The 27,231-nt window shown below is 43.8% G+C and overlaps 2 protein-coding genes across 3 annotated transcripts in view; both read left to right on the forward strand.

Annotated features, from left to right (window-relative positions):
• The window catches only part of RANBP3L (RAN binding protein 3 like), a 69,901-nt gene extending 67,674 nt beyond the window's left edge, over nt 1-2,227 (forward strand). Inside the window, exon 15 of the mRNA XM_064140489.1 lies at nt 1,026-2,227. Coding sequence (XP_063996559.1) covers nt 1,026 — 1 coding nt within the window. The 3' untranslated portion in view covers nt 1,027-2,227. The remainder of the gene's footprint in view (nt 1-1,025) is intronic.
• A 6,372-nt stretch (nt 2,228-8,599) lies between these two features.
• The window catches only part of NADK2 (NAD kinase 2, mitochondrial), a 50,337-nt gene continuing 31,705 nt past the window's right edge, over nt 8,600-27,231 (forward strand). For both annotated transcript variants that reach the window (XM_064176512.1, XM_064176513.1), the window contains exon 1: nt 8,600-9,091. In XM_064176512.1, coding sequence (XP_064032582.1) covers nt 8,714-9,091 — 378 coding nt within the window. In that variant the 5' untranslated portion in view covers nt 8,600-8,713. The remainder of the gene's footprint in view (nt 9,092-27,231) is intronic.

Genomic DNA, 27,231 nt, shown 5'->3' on the forward strand with positions numbered 1-27,231 from the left:
GCACCTCAACATGGCAAGTCTCCTTCTCTGGTGACTTTCAAAACCTGCCTGGACATGTTCCTGTGTGGCCTGCCCTAGGTGATCTTGCTTTGGCATGGGGTTTGGACTAGACGATTTCAAGAAATCCCTTCCAGCTCCTAATATTCTATGATTCTGTTTTAAAGTGCTACTGTTTAACAACACTAGAGGAACTTTTTAAATTTTTTTTTTCTCATTTTCTTACCATTTGTTAAGGATTCCAAATCATAAATCTAACACACACACGCCTACCTAATAATGATTAAAACTGATGAAAAATAAGAATTAATGCTTTTGTTGGCGTCCAGGTTTCTAGATTCTTTCCAGCAGATATCAGTAATATTTAAGGCAGGGAAGATAACTCTCTCATTGACTTTAAATACTGACATATAAGGAAATAGAGGTGGAAATCATGTTTAATATCCTGAGAAATGCAAGGCATTTAATCTCACTTGTAAGAGGTTTTCAACTGTTAGTATGTACTTATCATTGGCCAGACGAGATCAGCAATTTTAAAGCAGATGCTGAGATGGTCATGTTACATGTCTGGCATTAACAATAGTCTGTATCTACTGTCTGCAGATATTTGACAGTCATAGATATTATGCATTGAAAACACCCTTAGGTACTTTATTGTGGCCAGTGGGCTGTTTGAAGATCTGTTGTATTTCTCACAGTTTACTGGGTATGTATTGTGAAATGTTAATACAGTGTACCACTCATAGAGCAAGATGATTTGCATCCCAGACACATTGTCCTATCCAGACATGTGAGCCGTTAGAGCTTGTATGTTTGTCCTTATTGACATGGTGGGTCACAGGCTTCATTCACTCTTCACATGCTCAAATATTTGTGAAAAATCCTGTGTTATCTAGTTAGGTATTTACCTAAACTAGGCACTGATCACATCCAAACTTTAACCTACTGCTTTGGTATTATGAAATGCCAGATTGTTTCAAGGCATGGATATGCTCAAATCAGCAAGATTCTTTAAAATTCTTTTTCAGATCATTCTGGATGGAACTGCAAGCAGTCTGAAGGTCTGTTCATAACAGCACAGAATGGCTGGAGTGTGGGACCTTAAAGATCCTCTAGTTCCAACCTCCATTACACCTACCAGAAACTACAACAGTGTGGTTGGGAACTCATGTTTCAAAAATGTCTAGGCTGACTCTGTCCCTGGAGGGAGGAAAGCAGATGCATTTTGCTTTATGAATTTTAAGCAAAGATTTATTTTTAGGAACAGCATAAGTTTAATACATTGACAAAAAGACTTGAGGATTCCAGCCAGCCTGCTTTGCAGTGAGCTGGGAATGACATAATGACTTCCACTATTCAAGAACAGTTAAAAAGGCTTCAGGTTTTAGAATATATGTAGATACATTACTAAACTAAGGATTTTTATAGAGAATAAGTGATTCTTCATCATATTGATGGACAAAACCTCATAAACATGAAGTAATAGTATACACAAAGCATTTGTTACTTGTATATTTTATTTAAAAGATACATTTGGAAAGCTTTAAGTCAGGCTCTACTGAAGACATTTCTTTAAAACTGTGTGGCAACATTCAGCATCTTGTTTGTAAGTACATACAAGCAGAACTGGTATCAGTTCAACTTGACCAAGGCCCATAGAAATCAGCCTTCAAAACAAAGGGGTTTTGTGTTTGTTTTGAAAATATCTGGAGTTGTAAGCTGACTGTAGAATTTTGTTGAACGGCAAAGAGTCACAACTGCTTTTACAGCTGTAAGCACCAGGAGAATTCATAATAAAGAACTGCAATCCAGTTTTAGGGGCACGGGAGCTTTAAAATCCAAAAGTGCATCTGCTTGCACTCACGAACATCCTTTCAGTTGCACAAGACAAGAACCTGCACTGTTAATTGTACAGATGCATTCAGGTCCACATAAAAAAATACCTCGAATGTGTGAGATTATGAAATTAGTTCTGCCTTAGCTGTAGCTGTCCCTAAGCAGCACCATTCCTTGGAACAGGTATCTCGTGCACTGTAATGAGTGCCAACAGTGCCACAGACCTAGTCACTTTGCAAAAGTGATTGCACAAACTGCTGTCTCATGAGGAATTAGAAAAATCAGTTCTCTCTAATGCCACCTGTGAACTAAGGCTTCATAAAGCCATGTGCAGTATGGACAGCATTTATGCTTTCTTTTGCATATCCACTCTGTCAAAAGATGAAGAAAATATGTCTTCCAATTTCCCATTGGAATGGGCTGCCCAGGGAGGTGGTGGAGGCACCGTCCCTGGGGGTCTTCAAGAAAAGACTGGATGAGGCACTCAGTGCCATGGTCTAGTTGACTGGCTAGGGCTGGGTGATAGGTTGGACTCGATGATCTTGGAGGTCTCTTCCAACCTGGTTGATTCTATGATTCTATGATTCTATGATTCTGCTTCAAGCCTCTGCTGCCATGTGTATTGTTGCTTACCAGACATGATTCCTTTGTCATCCTCAGAGCTAGAACAGGGTTACTGAAATATTTGAAGTCCTTTAAAAGGTAACAATTGCTCAGTCATAAAAGTTGAATCATGCCTGAACTAACAATTTCATTTTCTCACCTGAACATACTAAGAAGTTGGAATTAACCATCTTCTTCCTGAGTTTCTTGTGCCGTGTCAAGATTAGCATCCCGATGCAGATGAACTAGCATCTGAATTATGCTGAATCCTAAATAGCCCACCAGAATTAGCACTTGTCTGACATTGATTTAGCATCTGGATGTCAGTAAGCTCAAGTGAAACTGGATTTTTGCGTCGCAACAAAGCACCTGTGTGAAATAGTGAAGCACTGGGGTTCTCTTTGACTCATCAGTCTGCCAATAACAAAAATGTTCTTTCCATAACTAGTTGTACATTGTGTCCTGTTCTATCTGCCTCACTGCTGGTCGCAACAATATTTGCAACACTGACCTTCATATTTCATTGCTGCAACTCACACTCAGGAACAAAGCTCCATGCTATAAAAGCCTCAGCAGTTGTAAAATACAGCAGCCCTATGTATTTAGCAAGAGGTCATGGTGATAACTTTGCCCTGGAGTTCAGCTGGCTAAGCGCTGAATGCAGAGTTTGATTTCAAAGTCTGTCCTGATAATCAAAGCCTTCTGTGAAATAGGATTTAAGCACTTGAGTGTCATGATATCCCTCTAGATTCTACTACAGCTGTAAAATCCTTGGCAAATGAAGTGTTCCAGTACAGACACTACAGCAGTTTTGCAGGCATAGGACCTAAACTCTGTCATTTGCTCCCTCATCTTAAGAAACAAGCTGTAGGATCATTCCCAAACAAACTCTCTTTTGGTCTGCCTGTTCCCAGGTTTGCTACAGATACACCAAAGTGCACATAGAAACACACACATGTTCATGTGCACATACAGACTCAAACATGAAGCTCCTTCTCCTAAAAGTTGAGGATAAAAAGAGATATTTAACAGTTTTGAGGTGTTTGGTTACTGTGGTAATGGAGGATCTACAAAATGCATGTATGTACAGACATTTTATGGCATGAATTTTTATTCTGGATATCATAATTATTCTATTTAGTCCCATTGCACTAAACTTGTTTATCAAGACTGAAGGTATGATACTATGTACTATATTAACTTGGTTTTTGCAAAGTAAAATTTGTCATTTTATGACAGCTGGAGCAACAATTTTTATGCCTGAACAATAAAAGATTTCCTTGAAGCTTTGATTTTTGTTTAACTGGTTACCTTATTTTGTGCTCCAGTTAGAGCTCCCTACAGATAGTTCCTTCCATGCCACAGAATTTCAAGCCTGTTTCCCCAAGGAAACAAGACTGGAATACTTGTGTACTTGTCAGCCTATCCACCAGACCCTCTTCACTGTCCACTGCCCAGAAAAACTGGACAGGAGGTAGAAAGCTCAAACCCAGTGTAAGTACTTCATGAAATTGGCAGCTGCTCAGTGACAGAAATTACAGGAACGTGTCCTTTGAGCAAAAAGTTTCAGAGTTAAGTTTGGTATTTTCTGTGAGACATGTGGGGCTTAGCAGCACTTTTCTTCTTGTGAATATGCTTCAGCATTTGCTGGTAGGGAGGAGAAAGAAACCAGGGAAAGATAGATACCTTGGCCTGAAGAGGGGCATGACCCAAATCCCTGTAAAACTAGATGTCATTAACGTCGCTATTTGTGGAGCAATCTATTCTTCAGTGTTGTTTTTGATAAATGTTATTTATTTATAACAAATCCTAGGGATTAATTTATATACACAGAGAATACAGAGCTGGAAGCTCTTACGTATTAGTGTAGTAATAATTTTCAAAAGGAGATAAAAATAACAATTCCTAATACAAGGATAAATGTGCATGTATCTGCCACTGAAATTATGAGTTTCTAGCAAAGTCTACGTGGATGGGATGGGCTGAATGGCTGGAGGTGTTTGCATCACTTCATAAATCTCATCACTCAGGTTTCTACATCATGATCTTTAGTGTCCTCTGAATCAGTTTTAGGTAATTGTATGAATCATTTGGTAATTTGATAATTGAATTAATTCATTTTGTTAATTAAATTGCTGGGTACATGGAAAACCTTTAGCGTATCTGATATTGCTTTCAATACTCTGACAGCCTGAACAACACAGAGAGGGAAGAAAAGTGCATCATCATTTTTTCCTTAGGTAAGTTTTAGAGGACTTATCACTGGGGTATGCTGGCTGGTAAATCTAGAAAAAAAATATTCTGCTTGTTCTAAGGCAGTTGTCTGTCTAAAATGTGAGGTTCAGATTCCTGAGTTGTCCTTCACAATATTAAAGGTATTCTTACAAAGCAATGTGTCTCAGCTGTTTGAGTGTATTCAAATTGCTTCTGAAATGGTGAAGTCAATTGTGCTGGTCCACTTCAGGGATAGTGTAGTTTGCTTTGCATTAAGTAAAGGGTGGGAAGAAAAGTAAAGTTCTGTTAAATAAAACATATTCTAATGAAAGTGTAGACAAGAAAGCTTGTCCTTTCTCATTGCCTTTGTGTGATTTGCACTCGTAAGAATAATTACATTAAGGTTGCTTCCTCCTTCTCTGGTTTGGCATTTACCAAGAAAATTTTATCACCTAACTGCATAATCATTGATAAGGGCACATCAGTTGCAAGCAAAACCCAACTGAACATGGTTAGAATCTGGAATCAGAAATTCAGTCAGACTATACCTGCCAATGTATTCATCTGCCAACCCTGTAAGATTCTCACCCTGCACAAGTGACAAGTTCTCTAAGCACCAGTCTAGGCTTTTCCTCTGGGTAATCAGAACTGCAAGATCAAGTCAGCTAGAATCAAAATCTGGGGACTCAGTTTCATGAAACATTGCCATGATGGTTTGTTTCCCTCTTCTTCTGTGCAACTAACATTGGTAACATAAATTTCAACACAAAGATAACACTATTATTTTCAGGTACCAGTAGTACTTATGGACTGGAGAATATAAATTATTAGACTAGGTAGTAATTTTACTGATTATTATTTAAATTATCACAAAAGGGCATTAGTCATGGACTTCAAAAAGGAGTCATCCTAGATTGTAACTTCACATGATGCAGTGTGTACATTCCTTTGGAAGAACAAAGGCTACATTTAGAGACCTTCTTGTGTAAAACTGCTGCTTCAGTCATGCATTGCAGCTAGCATAGTGGCTGAAATAATTTAGGTTTTACAGAGAAATGTTTGTGGTTAGACTGCTTTGTAAAACAGAATAGATTATTGCATAGTTGTTTGGGTTTTTGAAGTCCACTATCACTTGAAGAATGTGAAGCTAAGCGTGCCTGGGTTTTATCTTCTATTTTTATTTATTTTACCTCACACATTACAATTCCTTGATATCTAAAATGGACATTATTCAGAACCATTTTTCTTACTCCAGGCAGTATTGAAATATGTTTCCATGAGGAATTTTAAAGCACTTTGTGCCCAAACCAAAGTTGGCTGTGGTCAGCCAAAGGTTTAAAACTTCTCACAGTAACAACTGAGCCCTGTCCCTGTATCCACTAAGAATACCAAGCTTAAAATATCAGTGCTTATTAATTGTGTATGAAGGAACCTGTCCCTTAATGCACTTAACATATTGTTCTGAAGTCGTGAAAGACAGAGCCTGAGGACCTGTCATGTAGCACAAACTGTGACTATATTTCAAAATAACAGTTTGATTTAAATAAATAAATACATTAAGTTTGTTTAGCCTAGAAAATAAGAGGCTCAGGGGTGATCTCATTGCTCCCAACAACTACCTGAAGGGAGGTTGTAGCCAGGTGGGGGTTGGTCTCTTCTCCCAGGCAACCAGCAACAGAATGAGGGGGCACAGTCTCAAGTTGTGGTGGGGGGAGGTATGGACTGGATGTTAGAGGGATGTTCTTGACAGAGAGATAGATTTGCCATTGAAATGGGCTGCACACGGAGGTGGTGGAATTGCTCTCTTTGGAGGTGTTCACAAAAAGCCTGGATGAGGCACTTATTGCCATGGTCTAGTTGACTGGATAGGGCTGGGTGCTAGGTTGGACTGGATGATCTTGGAGGTCTCTTCCAACCTGGGATTCTATGATTCTATTATTTGAGAGAGAATTGTGTCTTGTTGTTGTCTATATTCAAACAAAAAGGTGTACTAAGGGAAAGGTTAGTGTCTATTTTAAAAGTAGGTCCACTTAAAAAGTAAGATGCAAATTGAAGTAACATTCCACAAACTCTACAGTGTTCCAGGAAGTTTCCATATAGATGATGTGGTATCAGATGATCTGTGTAGCCTTCAGCTGGTCTGTCAGAGACTTCCCCCTAGGGACTTTGGATGAATCCCTTCATGTTCTCTATTTCAGCTCTCCTTCCAGATCATGAAGATATAATCTACCCTTTTGACTTTACATTCAGAAACATGTATTTCATATTTTATGCTTATAATGCTTGTTGAGATCATTGATTCAAAAGACTATAATAATTGTATGGCCTCAGAAAAAGGTAGTTTCACATTCAAGTTTGCCTTAGTGATTGAAACTATTTAGTTTCTCAAAGAAAGACCAAAACGGTTCAATATAAACCGGCAGAACATAAAGCACAGAATCCTAGAGGAGCACCTCACTAAGCAAATAAGTGATAAAATAGATACCATTCAAAACACAGCTGTAAATTTTCAAAACCTCTTCTATCCTTTTGGTCTGCAGGACCTTGTATTATCTACTGCTTCTTAAAATCCAAAAGTTAATAGTTACACAATGGGGCATTTGCTGGTTAGCAAGGGAATTAGTTATGTTTAATTACTTTCCTGGTAATCTGGTTTATGGTAGTTTCCTTCAAGGCTAAGCTAATAAACAGTAAACAGAAAACCCTCCCACCCTTCAGTAAAGACTGGAGATTTTTGTATTGCTATACAAGAGTAGGGAAGGGTTGAACAGTCTTAGTGACTTTTATTTCCTAATACTCTCAGCGAAGCAATGTAGAAGGGTGCTGCACTGGCAGGTAAAAGCTGCTGCTTCAATCCCTCCCCAGAGTACGTGACTTCCCCCAGGGGAAAATCAGGCACAAGGTGAGTAATGAGCCAAACGTGCATACGTGAGGCTTTCACAGCTGAAGAACTGTGAAAGCCAGTACCCGAGAAGGCAGTTATTACTGATGGTGTGAAAAATCCTACAGTGTTTAGAGATGGCTTCCTTACGGTATTACAAAGCCACTCAGGACCAATTAGGTTGGTTTTTTTTTCTTTTTGAGGCTTGCAAAATGCAAAGTGATGTGCAACTACAGTTGCTTTACCTGCACCTGCTGCTTTCACCATCCTGCCTCTGTGCTTCCTCACTCAGTGTGACCAATGTAAAAGATGAGATTAATCCCGAGATTGTTCTCAAACTACGTTTCTCATCAGATCGTCACAAGACGCTGTATTTAGTCCTTTTAAAACAAAGATTCTGATGTGGTTTCCTTTCAGAGGGCTTTCCCTTAGAGGAGCTTAAAAAGGAGGCAAGCCAGCTTAGCAGCGAGGCACCGCACCGAGGCCCACCTGAAGATTTGCAGTCTGCTTAGTCCGAATTCCTGTTTCCATCACCTAAGACACAGGACGCACACGGCTTGAGCTTACAAACTGTCAGCACAAGACAGAGGCCAAGCGGAAGGCTGCGAGTCGATTTAGGGGCATCCCTTTGAGGCAGGGGAGCGAAGCAGCACGACCGCGGGGACCCAGCCCGCCGCCACTGCGAGCGCCAGCAGGTGGTCTCAGCCCGCCCCGCAGCCTACGTGCCTCCGGGCCCGTCCTGCCGCCGAGGGGGGCGCTGGGGAGAGCCCCGCGCAGGCGCAACCTCCGCGGCCGAGGCCCTGCGGGGGTGTCCTCGCTCGCCAGGGGCTGTCCCCGCCCTGCCTCCCCTCCCTGCGGCCGCCGCAGCCGGCGGAGGGCGCACGCGCATGCGGCGCAGAGCACTGCCCGTGAGCTCCGCCCCCGCCCCGCCCCGCCCCGCCCCCGCCCCGCCCCCGCGGGGGTGTCTGCCGCCTGTCTTTCCGTACTGGGGGAGGCGGAGTCTGCGCCAGGGGCGGGGCGGGGCGCCGCGGGGCGGCCGTGCCATGTGTGTTGAACGCTGCGCGGGCGCGGAGGCCGCCTCAGAGTTGGGGCAGCTGCCGCCAGGCAGCGCCGCGCCTTGTCTCCTGCCGTACCGCCTTGTGGCCGCGGGCTCCCGCTCTGGGCGGGAAGCGAGCCCGGGCCATGATCTCCGTGCGGGGATTCCTCTACGGCTACTTCTATCTCACCAGTCGGGCGGCCACTCGCCGCTCCCTGCTGCTCTGCCGGCGGGCGGCGGGGACCTCCGTCGCCCTGCCGGGGCTGCCGCTTCTCGACGGCGCCCAGCAGCGCCTCTTCGCCCTCCGTGGGTTCAGCTCCGACGTCCGCAGCGCGGCAACAGGGCGAGGGGCTGTAGGGACCGGGCCGTGCGCGCTGCGGCGACGAGGCTGCGGCGGACTAGGGGCGGCGGGCGGCGGGTTCCGGCCGTCGCGAGTGGCAGTGGTGGTGAAAACAACGCGGTACGAGTTCGAGCAGCAGCGGTACCGCTACGCCGGGCTCTCCGAGGAGGACCTTAAGCAGCTGGTGAGTGGCAGGAGGGACGGCGGTCCCGGCCTTCTCAGGCACTGCCGCGGGTGCGGCGAGGCCCCTCTGTGGGGATGAGGCCGTGCGGGGAAACGTTGAGGAATTACCAGGTCGATGCCTGGATTCCCGAGTGGGCTGTCGGGATGGCTTGTCCGGTGCGGGCCAAGGGTCTGCCCTCAGCCTTGGTTAGAAGGGTGATAGTGGCGGCCGGGGCGCGGCCACTTCCAGGCGGCTGTGCCTGTCCCGCCGCCTCCCCTCGCCCGTGAGCCCTGGGAGAGGGGGTATGAGCCTGGTCGCTTCAGCGCCCGTCATTCGTCTACTGCAAATTACTGAGGGATTTGTGTAGTAAGGATGTTTGTGTTTTATTCTCTGAGTGATTCCAGCGGCTTTCAGTGATCTGCAGGGTTTTTTTCCTCGCAGTATCACATGTATGCATATCCTATGTAGCATAAAGACTACATTTAGAGAAATGCACACTGAGGAAAGCGCTAATGTTGTCAGAATTCCCTCCGAGGCTGAGAGAGGGCTCATTCATTTACTCCTGCTCCTGTGTTGTATATCCTTGCCTTACTTCCTCCTCCAGGTATTTATCGAAAAACTCCTCCAATAAAACATCCGAGTCTCTTATTCATATCCATGTCTCTTGTTACCGTTTTTAGAAAAGCCTTTCTCTTTGGTCTTTGAGAAGGATTATAAAGCCAGTATTGTGCAAAAACAAGTGACTCTCCTATTAATGAAGGTATAATAAGGAAAGCTGGCATCTCTAACAGTTGATAAATGAACTCGGTGTCTAGTGTCTTCACCTCCATCAAGCTCAGTGACCCCGTCCTTTCCTCCCTATAGCCAGTAACTGTGCTCCTCTGCCATGGAAGGCAGGGTTGGACGTGGCACTTGGTGCCATGGTCTAGCCTTAAGCTCTGTGGTAAAGGGTTGGACTTGATGATCTGTGAGGTCTCTTCCAACCCTGATGATACTGTGATACTGTGATACCTAAAGCATGGTACCTGCTGGAGCAACTTTCTTTGCAGGCAGTCTCTGCAGACCAGGTCATGAGCTTGTATTGCTGTGTTCATTATGAATAAGAGCATTAATTTGTGTCTTTGTAGTTTTTGAGCTTGTACAACTGGAAATATTTTAGTCTTCTGTTGGTTTGCCCTGTGTGGATTAAGGCTGCAGATGTGCTTAGCTTACATAGTAGTGACAAATCGCCTTGCTTGGTAATGTGCTGTGATAAAAAGTGCAGTATCTGAAAGTAGAGTATCTAAAGCAAAGGTAGCACTTGCATTTTTTTGCATATCACTTGGTCATCCACCTCCTATGGAATTCCTGTCCAGAGATATTTACATGTTTTTTAAAGCTCTCTAGTCAAATTTCATATGGCACCAAATTTAATGTGGAAACCGTAAGCCTGTGTTTCTGCTCTCAACTACACAGTTGATGGGATGTCCCCATATTTCCCTTGATATGGTGCCTGTGGAATAAAAGTCTCTTGCGTGTGCTTTTGTCTTCATTTGAGCCTCCTTTTAGGAAGCATTTCTTGCACACTAAATATAGAAAGTCAATTTGTCTTAAGCATACAGCTAAAACCAAGAACACCAAAATGATGTGTTCAGTCATCCTCCCTTGACCACTAGTGTAAAGGCAAGACTGGGTCAGTGAATCAGGTGAGCAGTGTTCTTGACTCAGTGTAGCAACAGGTGCGGATTTTCTTGTCACAGGAATGCATGTTTGGCAGGATCAGTCTGAAGATGCATTTTTAATAAAGCTATTCTGATTACACAGTATATGATTGCAGTGGTTGCAGCAACACAAGCTTTTTCTTTTGGAGAAACATGCAGATTTAAGATAATTCTACCTGTTTTGGAGAATTACAGGCTTTATTCTAGGAGTGATGAATTTTTATGTGCAGCTTCCCCTAGAAAATACTTTCATGTAAGGAACCGAAGCAATCAAACTCAGTGTTGCCAGGCAGAAAAAGCCTAATGCTGCCAAACTGTGTAACAATATTGGTAGGCTGTTGTGGTATGAATGGGAATACAAAGATTTATTCAAAAATGCAGTGGAGAGTTGTATGTTTGAATTAGGAATTAAGAGAGTCAATTAATTACTGGCTGTGCATTATATTTTTTAGCAGATCCTCTACCATTTTTTAATTTATATTCTGCTGTGATTTTTTTCCTCATATTTCCTGAGCTAATAGTGGCTCTGGAAATATGCTGAGTGAAGGTTCAAGAAACTCCTACACTCTCTGTTAGGGACAGAGATCACTTCTTAGCAGAGCACTTCCTGCCAAGCGTCCTGCCTCTGTAGCCTGCTCTTTGTGGGCAGCTTGGGAATGTGATGTGATTTGCCTCTGGAAGTTAGCTAAACTTTATGCTTGCCATACCCCTGCTTCTTCTGGGGAGATTCAGAAGCTAGTCCCAAAGCTGTTGTCTGTGAGAAATGAAGCCAGACACTGTCCTTATACGTGCAACTCCTACCCAGGGTGATGCTCTGTTTATCCTGGAGACTGAATTGAAGCAGCGACACAGAATGGCCACACTCGGCATGATGGGAGTCAGGATTCAGATTGAAGCCTGCTTTTAGGTTCACATTAGACTGAAAGCAAAAGTGCATAGTGAAGGTTTGTCTTGCCTGGTTCTGTAAGCTGTTAGCTAACCCAGGCCAGACTGGTGATGGTGAGGATCATGTTACGGTGCAGTGGGACCAAATGACCCTATGGGTGGCTTGTGTGACAGCATGATGGCATGAGGGAGTCTGCACTAGTGCCACCTGTTAGCTGTCGTGGGTCTTGAGATGTCCAGATGCTGGCTATCTGAAATACAGAAGTTAAGTTTCAAGGCAATGTGTAAGAGGCTTTTATTTGAGAAGCCTTACTAGGTTTGTTTGCCTGATGGCTGTGAGCAGAAGAGTTGTTTACAAGTTTGCAGATGATGACTGATGTCTGTGTGGAAGCTTTGGATTTTAGTTTAGCACAGTAGTGATCATCATGGGCTTAAGAAGTGTGAGATGACTGAGGCAGGAGAGCAGGTGTGAACTTGGTTGTTGCAATCAGTGTGTTTGCATATTAAGACAAAGTGTGGTAAGTCATATTATGCAGAAGTGACATTGCGTGTGTGTCTTTAGGTGCACATCCTAATCAGATGGGATTTGTTCTGTGTTTAAGGAGACCCTAGATGAGTTGCTATCGTAGACAAATAGATAGTAATATGGGATATGAAATGTAGCATGTCTCATATATAATACATTACAAAAATATATACCAAGAAGCAGAATATCTCAGTATTGAAGCTGGCTGGCTGACACTTAAAATGAGCAATAGAAGCCCTGAGCACCTAAAAATGCTGTGGCCTTTCTTCTGGACTCACCAAGTGCGTAGTACTATACAAACACTATTAAACATTGAAAAGTTAAAGCTGCAAGGTCACAGTTCATAATTCATAGATGGGAGAGGTGGAAGAAGTCCAGACAGCAGAAGAGCAGAACAGATAAGAGAGCAAGGACAAACACTTGAAAGAGCGTTTAGTAGATCTGTGGAAGATAAAGTCTTTCGTTGCATCTCTACATACGTTTTACACATGTGTGCTCCAAGTGACTGCTTTTAAATGTCTTGTGGCAGGCATTCTTACAGTTACAAACAAATATTTTGAATCTGTTTATAACTGTACACATGACTATCATAATTAGTATTCTGATTCTGAAATATTCTGAAAAGCATAATTAAATACTCCGAAAGTTACTGTACAGGAAAGGTTTTCATGTCCTCTCAACTAGAGACCTATAAAAATGAGAGATATTTCTAATACCAAGAAATAACAATGCCACAAAATGCCATTTTTTAAAAAGTGCTGCTTCAGTAAATTGTTAATCAGATCACACAAGGAGTAATTTTTTTGGTCTTAATGAGAATTGAAGAGACTATTTGATTTATGACATGTGCAGTTACTGGCTTTAAGTTAAATACAAATGCTAGTCCTTTCCCTAAGTCAGTACAAATAGTTTCATTACTGGAAATAATAGTTTCATTACTGGAAATAACAACAATTCTAGCCTGATCATTTGGACTGGCATCTAAATGACTCGTTATAAAAAATGAATGATTCAGTTGGCTAATACTGAAGGCTACTGTGTGTCCTGGCTGTTTATTTCACTTTCAGCAAACCCACAAAGACCAAGCATTGCTGCTGTTTGTATGCAAACTAAGAAAACTTATCTTCAGCATAGGGCACCAACAACATATCAAGCGGAGATGTCCAGGAAGGAAGAAATGTCTTCCAGCAGTTAGGATAGTTTCAGTTTGTGCTCCGGCATTCTTCTGCATCTACAAGCAGGGCTGGAAGGAAGATCTGGGGAATTACAGTCTTGTCAGTCTGACCTTGGTGCCAGGGAAACTAACATCCTGGGTGCTGTAACACACCACTGGCTGCCCTAGGCCTGGACAGAGAAGTGGTAGCAAATGGAATTAAATCCATCTGGCAGCCAGCCATAAGTGGTGTGTCCCAGGTCTCAGTGCTGGGACCAGTCCTGTTTAATACCTTTATCAATGTTCTTCATGAGAGTGAGAGCATGCTCAGTAAGTTTGCAGATGGCACCAAGTTAGGTGGGAGTTTTGATCTGCTGTAGGGTGGGAAGGCTATTCAGGGGAACCTGGTCATGCTGGATCGATGGACTGAAGGCAGTCATACAGTTTTCATCAAAGCCAAGTGCCAGGATCTGAACTTGAGTCACAAAATTCCCATGCAATGTTATGATCTTGGGGTAGAGTGCCTGGAAGGCTGTGTGATGGCTTAGGTGTTACCCACCTGTGCACACTTTAGAAATCACCCAGAATAGACTCGGCCAGCTCTAGAAATTGAATGAAGCTTATTATTTACAGTTTAGCACAATATACGAGCAGATACTTACAATATATAAAGTTCTATACAGAAACATACAGGTTAAAAGGTAATACAGAAACATAACAGTCCTCCCAGAAACTTGAGTCCCCAGAAGGGGCTCCCAACTGCCCTTACACCTTCTCCCACCCCTCACTACCTTACTCCAGACATTGCTTTGTGCCCAAGGAAAATTGGAGGGTTGGCCAGGGGGATTAGGAAACAGGTGGATTAATCAGAGACAGCAGGTTAGGTGAGAGAGAGAAATGCATCCACAGCCCAGACAGAGAGCATCTGTCTTACCTATATTTACACTCTATTTCTAATTCATCTCAGCAAGCCTATGAGTGAAGTAAACATCACCATTGTTTCTCTTTCACAGCCTGTAATCTAATTCTTCTCACCAAAGCATTCTAGCTAACTTCAAACTAGCACAGTCCACCCCTGTCTACTTCATTGCTGAGAACTATCTGATCTAAAACAGTATTTACACTAATGAATATCACAAGTTCAGTTCATACTTCATTCCAGCTATCTCAGATGTAGGTGATTGAAAAGCTTGGAAAACAGCAAACAGTTTGTCTCCTCACAGATGAGATGAGAACAGGGACTCCCAGGTGACATTGGGTTCATGTTCATGTGCTGTAGATTCTCTCATAGATTCTTTCACTGGGAGCTGATAGTACCTAGAACAGAAAACTCTTAACAGCTTGTATTATACGCTCTGAATTTAAACTCTCTCAGCTAAGGTTAGATTTTTCTGTGGAATACACTGAATTTCACCATTCTCCTGCATTACCCAGTAGGTATGACCAGGACCTTCAGCAGACACCACCCCTCAGACAGGTTTCCCTTTGCCCGAAGGAGAAAATACCCAAACAGTTTTCCCTAACAGATTCTTTTCATGTGCAACAGGAACTTTATCACAGTCTACTGTTTGGACCAACTCTGATTGTGCAGGTCCTGCTCTGTTTACTGAACCTCTACCATTTCCCAACCAGGTAGCTTGTGCTCAATGCTTGTCCCAGTTTTTCAGAGTTCCACCCCCCATGGCTTTTAGGGTGGTTTTCAGCAAACCGTTGTAGTGCTCAGTCTTCCCTGAAGCTGGTGCATAGTAGGGTATGTGATAGATCCATTCAATACCATGCTCTTTGGCCCAGTCTTTCACAAGATTGTTCTTGAAATGAGTGCCATTGTCTGCCTCACTTCTCTCTGGAGTTCCATGTCTCCACATGATCTGTCTCTCCAGACCAACAATGGTGTTATGTGCAGTTGCATGTGGAACTGGATAGGTTTCCAACCATCTAGTGCTGGCCTCTACCATCGTCAGCACATTCCGCTTGCCAGAACGAGATCGAGGTAAAGTGATGTAGTCAATCTGCCAGGCTTCACCATACTTGTACTTTGACCATCTCTCACCATACCGTAAGGGCTTGATTCACTTAGCCTGCTTAATAGCAGCACAAATGTCACAGTCATAGATGACTTGGGTGATAGTGTCCATGGACAAGTCAATTGACCTGTCGCGTGCCCATCGGTATGTTCCATCTCTGCCTTGATGTCCAGACGAATCATGGGCCCACCGAGCTAAGAACAGTTCACCTCGGTGTTTCCAATCAAGGTCAAGATCAGAGTTGGTATCAACTTGAGCAATCTTAGCAGCTTGGTCTGCCTGCTGGTTGTGTTGGTGTTCCTCAGTGGCTCTATTCTTAGGCATGTGTGCATCTACGTGCCGCACCTTCACTGGGATTCTCTCCAGCTGTGCATCAATGTCCTGCCATAGATCAGCACACCAAATAGGCTTTCCTTTCCTCTGCCAACCATGCTTCTTCCAGTCCTTTAGCCACCCCATAGAGCATTTGCTATGATCCATGAGTCAGTGCAGAGGTAAAGGATAGGCCAGTTCTCATGTTCAGTCACATCAAGAGCAAGCTGGACAGCTTTTACCTCAGCAAACTGACTGGGTTCTCCTTCTCCATCTCTCGCTTCGGTAACTCTCCTGGTAGGACTCCAGACTGCTGACTTCCATCTTCACTTGTTCCCAACAAGATGACAGGAACCATCTGTGAACAAAGCATAGTTCTTTTCCTGATCAGAGAGATCACCATAGGGAGGAGCTTCTTCAGCAGGGTTTACTTTATTCTCCAGAGGTTTTGTACAGTCTGTGCCTCTTGGCGAGTTGGTGATCACCTCCACCAGACCAGGTTGATCAAGATTCCCCATTTGTGCTCTAAATGCATCTAAATGGATGCATTTAGACCAGGTTGCATCTGTGGCATGATGTGGTGATGAACCTTTGCCTTTGAACATCCAGTTTAGAGCTGGCAGTCTAGGAGCTAACAGCAATTGTGACTCAGTTCCAATCACTTCAGAAGCTGCTTTCACTCCTTCATAGGCTGCTAGTATCTCTTTCTCTGTTGGGGTGTAATTTGCCTCTGAACCTCTGTAGCTACAACTCCAGAAACCAAGTGGATGACCACGTGTCTCATTTGGAGCTCTCTGCCAAAGGCTCCAAGTTGGAGCATTGTCACTGGCAGCCGTGGATATAATGTTCTTAATGTCTGGACCAGATCTCACAGGTCCCAAGCCCACTGCATGGACTACTTCTCGCTTGATCTGATCAAAGGCTGCTTGTTGTTCAGGTCCCCACGTGAAATTGTTTCTCTTACGAGTCACATCATGCAGAGGTTTGACAATTTGACTGAATCCAGGAATGTGCAGTCTCCAAAATCCCACTGCACCTAAGAAAGGAAGTGTGTCCTTCTTACTGATGGGAACTGCCATGGTGGAGACCTTGTTTATCACATCCTGTGGAATGTGATGGCAACCATCCTGCCACTGCACTCCCAGAAACTGAATTTCTCTGGCAGGTCCTTTGACCTTGTCTCTCTTAATGGCAACAGAATGTCAACGATTTTGTTACTTTTCTCAAAGACTTTCTAAGCAGTTTGGCCCCACACAATGATGTCATTGATGAACTGGATGTGCTCTGGAGCTTTACCATTCTCCAGTGCATTGTGGATGACTGAGTGACAGATTGTTGAGTTGTGTTTCCAGCCCTGAGGCAAACGGTTGAACTGGTACTGGATTCCTCTCCAGGTGAATGCAAACTGAGGCCTGCACTCCTTTGCTATGGGAATAGAGAAGAAAGCATTAGCACTGTCTATGGTTGCATACCATTTAGCCTCCTTCGATTCCAGCTCGTACTGGAGTTCCAGCATGTCCGGCACAGCTGTGCTCATGGGTGGAGTCACCTCCTTGAGGGCATGAAAATCAACTGTGAGTCTCCAGTCTCCGGTAGGCTTGTGCACAGGCCAGATGGGACTGTTGAAAGGTGGATGAGCTTTCTCCATGACAGCCTGACTCTCCAGTTGATGAGTCAGCTGATGAATGGGCAACAAAGAGTCATGGTTAGTTCTGTACTGCCTGTGGTGCACAGTTTGAGTAGCAATTGGCACTTCCAGGTCCTCTATGTCATGATGTCCCACAACTGCAGATTCATCTGAAAGTTCAGGTCTAATGGACAGTTTCAATTTACCATCCTCAGTCTCCGCTGATGCCATTCCAAAAGCCCATTTGTGACCCTTAGGATCTTTGAAACAACCTTGTCTCAAAAAGTCAATTCCCAGAACGCAAGGTGCATCAGGACCAGTTACGATAGTATGTTTCTTTCACTCTTTACCAGTTAAACTTATCTCAGCCTGCAACTTAGCTAACTCCTGAGATCCACCAGTGATTCCAGAAGTAGACTGTCCCTTTGCAATTGGATGGCAATAAAGTACACTGAGCACCTGTGTCAACTAAAGCCCTGTATTTCCAAACTCTTGAACTGCCAGGCCACCTAATGAATATATTCCAATAGATTCAGTTCTCTCCACTATCCCTTTCCTCCTCCTGGCTGGAGGCAGGGCACCCCTAATGCTGAACATGGCATGTGGGGTGTGCACAATGATTTGTATTGTTGTGAGAGAAACTGCAACTGTTGGAATAACTGCAGTTGCTCTGGGGAGCTGAAGAAGTGACAGCTACTTTTTAGGCACTGCTGCCTCTGTTTCTGCCACTCTGCAGATCCCTGACTCTCTTTGAAAGAGCTGAAGTAGGTTTACCATCCCATTTGTTCATGTTCTCCCCGTATGTGTCACGCAGAAGTATCCACAGTGACGCACGTGATTGCTGATGTCCGGGTGGAATTTGTCTCCTCCTGGGCTGGAATTGCCTTGCAGGAGGTGGACGTCTGTTCCTGACTGCAGAAACATGCACCCATTCAGATGATGCAGGAATGGTATCCTTTACCAGTTTAGAAATGGAGGGTTTAAGTTCCTCCTTCAGTTCTTTCATGGTATTCTTAATACCATTCTCAGTGCCATCTTTTATCTCTGTACCCAGAGTTTTTATGGCACAGATTATGGCAGAGTGTGACAAGCTGTCCTCTACCTGCCTGAGCTTGTCAGTGAATTCACCAACAGTGATAGACCTTCCATTATCACTCCTTGATAGAAACTTGCTGGCCAAGATGTTAGCATAGGATGAAGGAGCAAGCTTAATAAGGTTCTTCATGAGACCTGTTCCAAGAGGAATATCATCAGGCTCATGTGTGCCATGATCTCCATAAAGCACTTCCTTCACAGCAAACTCCTTCAGAAGGTTAATTCCCTGCTCAATGGTGTTCCACTTCTTGGCTGCCCATGGTAGATCATCTTGGGAAGGGTATCTCATAGCCACAGCCAACAAAAGGTGTGTGCACAAGCTAACCTTACCAAGAGGACTTGCTAGGTATTTGTCCACTCCACTGTCCTTTGTGGGTGGCCCTAGCTGCTTGACAGACTTGTCTCCTACCTATAGGGCATTGGCACCAATAGTACAGCATCTCACCAGCCAGTTTAGTATTTGCTCTCCTGATTCCCTTGAGTATTCCTTTCTAACTGCAAAAGAGGAAATGGCATTAAGTTAAGCCAGGGTTTTCAGAGACTGGAACAGGCAGCCCAAGAAAGTGGTTGAATCACCATCCCCAGATATGTTGCTGAAGGATATGGTATAATAGTGACCCTTGTAGAGTTAGATAATGTTCTGTTTGGACTTGATGATCTTGAAGGTCTTTCCCAAGCAGTGATTCTGCATTAAATTACAAAAGTGAAGATAAACAAATACACAGTGTCATTGTGCAACTTGAAAAACATCTACACTCACCTCAGTTTCCAGTGGACTACCTCAAAAATTTTCTGGAAAAAAATGTCTTCAGCTTTGTATAGTGTGCTAGTTTGAAGCAAGCTAGAATGTTTTGGTAAAAGAACTAGATAACAGGCAGTGAAATGAAAACAATTGATGTCAACTTCTCTCACAGTCACGCTGAGAACTCTGGGAAGAAGAAAGACTTTTTCTCCATTTTGTCTTTCACTCTTGCTTTTGCCTTAGACCTGGTCACATCTCATTAACCTTGCTCCTACTAACCTTGCTCCCTAACCTCTTGGCTGCACCTCTCTTCTTCCTGAGAACTGGGGTAAGGTTGAGAGGGCCGGGGGGAGGTGTTGGGTTGGTTTGAGAGCCCCTCCTGGGGACTCAGGTTTCTGGGAGGGGAGTTGTGCTTTTGTATTGTTTATCCTTTGTATATTTCTGTATATAATTGTATATAACTGTATATATTGTAAATAGCTGCTTGTAAATTCTGCTAGCTGTAAATAAATTGCTTCATCTATATTCCCAGGGTCCATCTGAGTTAGCTGGGGCAAATTCAAGAGTGTGGGTGGGCGGGGTAACCCCCAAACCATCACATTTGCAATTGGCTTTCCCAACGTGGGGCCAGATAGATTTGAGTGATTGGAAATTAGCTCTGGGAATTAAGATGAAGCTAATCAAGCAGCTATTGTACTTGGTGGGGATTGCTGTGTGGCCTGTTTTCTGTTTTTTTTGTGTACAATTGGATCAAAGATCAAATTGGTTATTTCTTGCTTCATGTAGTTTTTAAGAAGGCTAAAGTTAAGCTTTCAAACAGTATAGTCTTGATGTAGTATAACCTGTGTCTTGAGTTCTGTATGCTTCAAATTCAGAGAATCACAGAAACATTATGGCTGGAAAAGACTCTTAGGATCACCAATTCCAACTGGTAACCCTACTCTACAACATTCCATATCCTCAAGCACCACATCCAAGGCTAGTGACTCAGCCACCTCCCTGGGCAGCCCATTCCAATGCCTGACTACTCTTTCCATGGCTTTTTTTCCCCAGTGTCCAGTCTAAACCTACCCCATCACAGCTTGAGGCCATTCCCTCTTGTTCCATTACTAATTACCTGTGAGATCAACACCAATCTCTGAACAATCTTCTTTCAGGTAGCTGTAGAGAGCAATGAGGTCTCCTCTCAGCCTCCTCTTTTGAAAACTAAACAGCCCCAGCTCCTTCAATAGGCTAAGATTCATTTCCCCCCCCACCTTCTCCCCTGCTTTCAGTATTACTTGGAGCTAAGTACAGTGCTGCTGGCTTTGAAACACTTTATATGAAGAACATGTACTGAAATAACTCACATTAGAAAGAAGCTGGGATGCAACAGAACAATGCAGAGCTTCACAGTTCCGCTTCACCACTTCATTAAATAATTTTCTTTTTTTTTTTTAAAGATACTGCCTTCAAATGTACCACTTCACATTTGGATCTACAAGAAAAAATAGGGCTAAATAGAGTAATACGTGCTACTTTTTAGGGTAAATAATGTTTTTTCTCAAGAAAAAGAAAGCAAAATTAAAGCCTATGATCTTGGGAAAAAAGCCTGCTGAATGAATTTTGAAATTAGAATGCACTTGAACTTTGAAGTCTGCATGTTACTTTTTTCTTCTGTTGCCTTCCTGGAGCCTGTAAGAATTCTAGTCGTTTGAATAGCACTTTCTAAACAGAGTCCTAGTGGATCACAGTCTTTTGGACTGAGGTGTGATTCTCTAAAATGGAAATCTAGGAATACCCTGCTGGTTTCCAAAAGTCGTCTTTGGGATGATGGTGTGACATTCACAAACCCAAAACACTAGTACTTGGGGAAAATAGTACTGATCAAAAGTGAAACTAAAAATGCATCTTTTCACTTTTTGTTCTCTTATTAGAAAAACCTTTGTAGTAAATTACAAATACCATATTTGAGTTACAAGTAAAACAACATACCTCTCAGAGAGAATTTTCTAGGAAACATGAACAGTTTAATGTGCACATTTGTAACAGCTATTTCTGTACATATCTAAATTATGAAGTGAGAAGAAGCCAATGTCCATGTTGCTATAGTCTTGCTTCAAGTCTCCTCTCAGACCCCTTTTATCCACACTGAACAATTTTAGTTCTCTCAGTCACTCCTTGTAAGACATACTCTAAAGACTCTTCACCAGCTGCTTTGTTTTTCTGCATGATCTCCAGTACACCAATGTCTTTCTTACACTATAGTGCCCAAAACTGAACACAGTAGTCAAGGTGCAGCCTCACCAGTGCAGAGCACAGTGGTGCAATCACATCTGTACTCCTGTTGGCTGCACTGTTTCTGATGCAGGCTAGTATGCCATTGGCCTTCTTGACCACCTGAGCATGTTGCTGGCTTGTGTTTAACTGGCTATTGATGAACACCTTCGGGTCCCTTTCTGCCTAGCAGCTTTCCAGCCACTTAGCCCTGAGCCTATACTGTTGCATGTGGTTGTTGCAGCCCAAATGCAGAACCTGGCTCTTGGCATTGTTGAAGCCTGTGTACTTGCATCATTAAGTAACTGTAGTTGCATCTGCTTTAATCAGAATCCCTTCTATGGTGGTATTGTGTCATTAGAGAAGTTTGGAAAATGATGGGGAAAATGAGATGTAGTAATTCCTTTTCCTATAGCATTCTGTTTTCCAACACACCATTGATTTACTTAGTCATATAGAGCAAACAGATGCAAAAGAAGGGTATTTCAATATACCTGAGTTTATCTACATGGACTATCCCACCAAGCATCTGATGCTTTATAGAGCTGAAAAACGTTGCTTTTTGGAAGTGACTTTAATACTGTTTGTAATTACTTTGTTGTGATTTGTGACATTATGTTGTTATTCTGCTGAATTAATGAGAACTGAGTGACTTGAGTTGCCTGGATTGTGCCAGGTCTTAGAAACCACTTAGTGCAGAAAGTAGTTTCTGCTCTTGTTTATAGTTAACACAATAATTTGCACCACATTAGCCTTTGAATGACAAGAATTGTGTGTTCTTTTGTTGTGGTTAAAATGATAATAATACTTTAATGTGGTAGATGAATAATTAGTAAACAGTTTATGTTACTTTTACTTTAGATCATAGATAGATCAGATGCTTGCCCCAAAGCAGAACTTGTGTAAAGCTTCAGGAAAATGCTACTCACTCTACCAAGTAAAGAAGTTGTTGAAGTTAGTTACTACAGAAGTAATAACATATGCAATGCTATAATATGGAACAGCTTTGTAGTCATTAATCACATGCTACAAAGTATATATAGCACATGCAAAGGAAGTATTTGAAATGCTGCTGTGACTAAGGGAAGTGGAAGGTTAACGCTTCAGAAGAATAGAGCGAGGAAAGTACAAAGGAAAAAAAATCCTGACTAAAGCAGTCCATTTGGCTTCTGCAGCACAAGTGATGATGCATCAAATTGGCAGAAACCTAATAAAATGGCCAGGAGCAGCACTAGGAGAACAGGTCTAAGCAGTTGACAGCCAGTTAGTCAATCAGTGGTAAACAGACAAGAGTAGTGGGTGGGTAGGAGCAGCCTACTGCCTTTCTTTTATGGCAGGCACTGCATTGTTTAATCTACCACATTCTTATGAGTGGTAGTGGCCTGCATAATATTTAATAACTGGGAAGGGAGGAGGAGCTGGACTTGATGCCTGTGGCCTGCAACTCAGCAGCAGCAGCTTGTAATTGAGGACTTGATTCATGTTTAAAGCTTTGCAGAAACTTAAACCTGAGCCTAGGTAGTGCTGATGCTTGATAGGACTTGGTTTTGGAAAGCTGTGTGGTTTCTGTGCTGCTTTAGGTAAGGCAAATGCTCATTAATAAAGCTATCCTGTAAACAGTATATTGTGTTTGTGGATGTTATTTTTTACCTGTTAAGTTATGAGAGGGCAATGCATTTAATTTCACCCAGGACTTAGAGCTGCTAAATGAAGCTAGTTCTCTGGTGCACTTCAGAGCACTCCTGCTGGTCTTAGTGGGCTGGACTGCAGGTCCGTGAAAGAGCTGGGTGTTCAGAGTGGATTAGCTACTAGCAACACAGGCATGATTCGTGTTAGCAAAAAATCAAGACCGAGACTTACCAAACAATCAGTGAGCCTGGGATTTTTCAGCAAAGACTTAAATTTGACTAGATTTTTTTCCAAATTTGGTGATCCTACTATCTCTTTTTTTTTTTTTTTCTCTAGCAAACCATGGAAGGTCAGGCTCGATTCATTGAATACAAAAGTAAGAAAGAAAACATACTTCCCCTTTCAAGAAGTTTAAGTCATGCAGCTCTTCGAAAGTACAGTCTAAGCATCATAGGATGTTTTGGGTTAGAAGGGGTCATAGAGATCCTCTGTTTCTAGCTCCCATGTCATGGGCACCTTCCACTAGATCAGGCTGCCCAAAGTCCTATCCAGCCTGTTCTTGAACATTGCCAGAGAGAGGCATCCAGTTCTGTAGGATGCCTGTGCTAGTGTTTCACCATCTTCACAGTAAAGGATTTCTTCATAGTATTTGGTCTAAATCTACCCTCTTTCAGTGGAACCCTCTACAGGGTAAATACCTTCTTTCATTGGAAATCATTAGAGGCCACATTAGAAGAGTATCCCCATCTTGCTTACAAGTGCCCTTTAAATATTGAAAAGCAGTTGTAAGGCCTTACTGAAGCCTTCTAAACAACTCCAACTCAGTCAGCTGGTCCTAATAGGAGAGATGTTCCATTCTTCTTAGTAGTTTTTGTGGCTGTGCTCTGGACCACTCCAACATGAGCAACACTCAAGCTGCAGTACTCCACATGAGGTCTCAGCAGAGCAGAGTAGAAGGGCAGAATCACCTCCTTTGACTGACTAGCCACACTTCTTTTGATGCAGCGTGAGATATGGCTTGGCTTCTCGGTTGTGAGAACTGACTCATGGCCACCTTTTGTCCATGTCATAATTTTGGAATTTCCCTCCCTCCCCCCCCAGATAGATCAGACTAACTCAGACAGATGGAAGTTAATGAATGAAGCTATATATTTACACTGTGCCACATTTTACAAGCCTTAATACAGATATTTACAGCTATGTACAATCATATACAAGTTAGAAGTAATACAGAGATATTCCTTCAGGAGAAAGACGTAAAGGACCTGCTGAGCTACTTGGATCCTCACAAGTCCATGGGACCAGATGGGATCCATCCTAGGGTGCTGAGAGAGCTGGCAGCTGAGCTGGCCAAGCCATTTTCCATCATTTATCAGCAGTCCTGGCTCACTGGAGAGGTCCCCGAAGACTGGAAGCTGCCAATGTAATACCCATCCACAAGAAGGGTCGTAAGGAGGAGCCAGAAAACTACAGAGCTGTGAGCCTGACCTCAGTGTCAGGCAAGGTCATGGAACAGGTCATCTTGGGTGCCATCACAAAGCACCTACAAACCAAGGGATGAGTCCCAGCCAGCATGGGTTTAGGAAGGGCAGGTCCTGCCTGACCAACCTGATCCCCTTTTATGATCAGGTTACCTGTCTGGCCAATGTGGGTCAGGCTGTGGATGTAGTCTACCTGGACTTCAGCAAAGCCCTTGACAGCATCTGCCACAACAAGCTCCTGGCCAAGCTGGCAGCTCATGACTTGGACAGATTCACTCTGATATGGGTCAAGAACAGGCTGGAAGGACGAGCCCAGAGAGTGGTGGTGAATGGTGCCACATCCAGTTGGTAGCCAGGCACTAGTGGTGATCCCCAGGGGTCAGTGCTGGGCCCAGTCCTGTCCAATATCTTTATTGATGACCTGGACGAGGGCATTGAGTCCAGCATCAGTAAGTTTGCAGATGGCACCAAGCTAGGAGCAGGTGTTGATCTGTTGGAAGGTAGGAGAGCCCTGCAGAGGGACCTGGCCAGGCTGGATGGGTGGGCAGAGGCCAATGGGATGAGAGTGAACAAGGCCAAGTGCAGGGTTCTGCACTTTGTCCACAACAACCCCAAGCAGCACTACAGGCTGGGGACAGAGTGGCTGGAGAGTAGCCAGGCAGAAAGGGACTTGGGGGTGCTGGTAGGTAGTAGCTGAAGATGAGCCCAGCTGGCCAAAAGAGCCAATGGCCTCTTGACCTGTATCAGGAACAGTGTAGGACAAGGCAGGCCAGTAGGACAGGCTATTAGGACAAGGGAGGTTATTTTTCCCCTGTACTCAGCACTGGTCAGGCCACACCTGGAGTCCCGTGTCCAGTTCTGGGCTCCTCAGTTCAAGAGAGATGTTGAAATAATGGAATGTGTCCAGAGAAGGGCAGCAGAGCTGGTGAGGGGCTGTCACAGAGGGGTATTCTGCCGCCTATGCTGAATTTGGCAGAGGGGAGAAATTAATTGGGGCGAGATAATATTCTGTAAAAATACATATTTATTAAACTCGATATTCTGAACTCTCGCCACCCCCAACCACTGTATGTTAATATTAAAATGATTCTACACGGTTATGAAAACATTCTAGGATATATATCTACAGTAACTTGTTAATAACTAGCAAACAGTTCAAACTATAAACAGAGAGAGGAGTTTTCCCCATGGCAAATACCGTTTGGGGTCTATGTGCTATTTGCCCAGCAGAGCGGGCGCTTGCTTTGTTGGGAACTGTTTCTGCTCTATGGTAGTGGCAACAGATATTACAGAGGTATTAAAGCATTTACTCACAACTCTTATTAATCAATGAACACTCTGCGGGGCTACATCACAGCCTATTAGTAGTGTCCAAACTTCAGGGGAGTTTTGCCCAGGGACTTCGAGGCTGGAAGCTTCCCGGCTTGAGGGGAGAGGATGCATCTTCCCGGCTTCTGGGGAAATGACCGTCTCTGACCTGGTTCTCCTAGCGAAGGGTGCAATCGCTGCCTATGTGCTGCTGGCTTCTTCTGGATGCTCTGTCCAGGGATTCTTAGGCAGGATCTCAAGTGCAGGAGGAGGATATTGTGCAGTCTGAGCATGGTTCTCACATGGCTAGCAGGCCAATGGTGAGCAGATAATTCAGAGTCTGCTTCCTGGTAACTCGGCGACCATGGTGCTTACCAGGCAAGGTGTGCACGGCTGCTGGCAGACTACGAGCTCCACATATATATAGGCAGGTTTAAGTGAGCTCTGCAACTAAGTATGCAGGCAGGGGTGTCTGAGCTGCAAGTGGGTCAGAGCATGAGAGTCTGAGCACGTTGTTTACCTGTGCACCCCTGTTTATTGAATGTGGGCCGAGATTAATGGCCCCTTGGCCACTAGAATGACCAATCAGGTTGGCAGTCAGCCAAACCTTACCATAATAGGCAAAAGCCACAGGCCTGGACTTTCCCCAGATATGGGAATCACATGGCCTTACACAACATGTTTACAACCAGGGGTTCTGGCAGGCCAGACTTTGTCGCACCAAGCCTGTTGTGCCCCTTTTATCCATTTAATATGTGTTGCCCATGTGGCCAAGAGAGCCAATGGCATCCTGGCCTGCATCAGGAACAGTGTGGCCAGTAGGATAAGGGAGGTTATTCTTCCCCTGTACTCAGCACTGGTCAGGCCACACCTTGAGTGCTGTGTCCAGTTCTGGGCCCCTCAATTCAAGAAAGATGTTGAGGTGCTGGAACATGTCCAGAGAAGGGCAAAAAAGCTGGTGAGGGGCCTGGAACACAAACCCTATGAGGAGAGGTTGAGGGAGCTTGGGGTGTTTAGCCTGGAGAAGAGGAGGCTCAGGGGCGACCTCATTTCTGTCTACAACTACCTGAAGGGAGGATGTAGCCAGGTGGGGGTTGGCCTCTTCTCCCAGGCAACCAGCAATGTCTGTGAGCCATCAACCACCACTCATAAAATCATTGTTTTGAAAAGACCTCTAAGATCATCAAATCCAACTGTCAAGTTAGCAACACCACGTCCACTAAACCATGCCCTGAAATGCCTTTTTTTTTAACAGCTCCACAGATGGTGATTCAACCACCTCCCTGGGAAACCTGTTCCAATGCTTGACCACTCAGTAAAGAAATTTGTCCTCATATCCAGTGTGAACCTCCCCTGGTGCAACTTGAGGCCATTTCCTATCACTGGTTACATAGGAAAGGAATCCAACAGCCATCTCACTTCA

This window comes from Pogoniulus pusillus, chromosome Z (genome assembly GCF_015220805.1).
Source record: "Pogoniulus pusillus isolate bPogPus1 chromosome Z, bPogPus1.pri, whole genome shotgun sequence".
Classification (NCBI taxonomy): Eukaryota; Metazoa; Chordata; class Aves; order Piciformes; family Lybiidae; genus Pogoniulus; species Pogoniulus pusillus.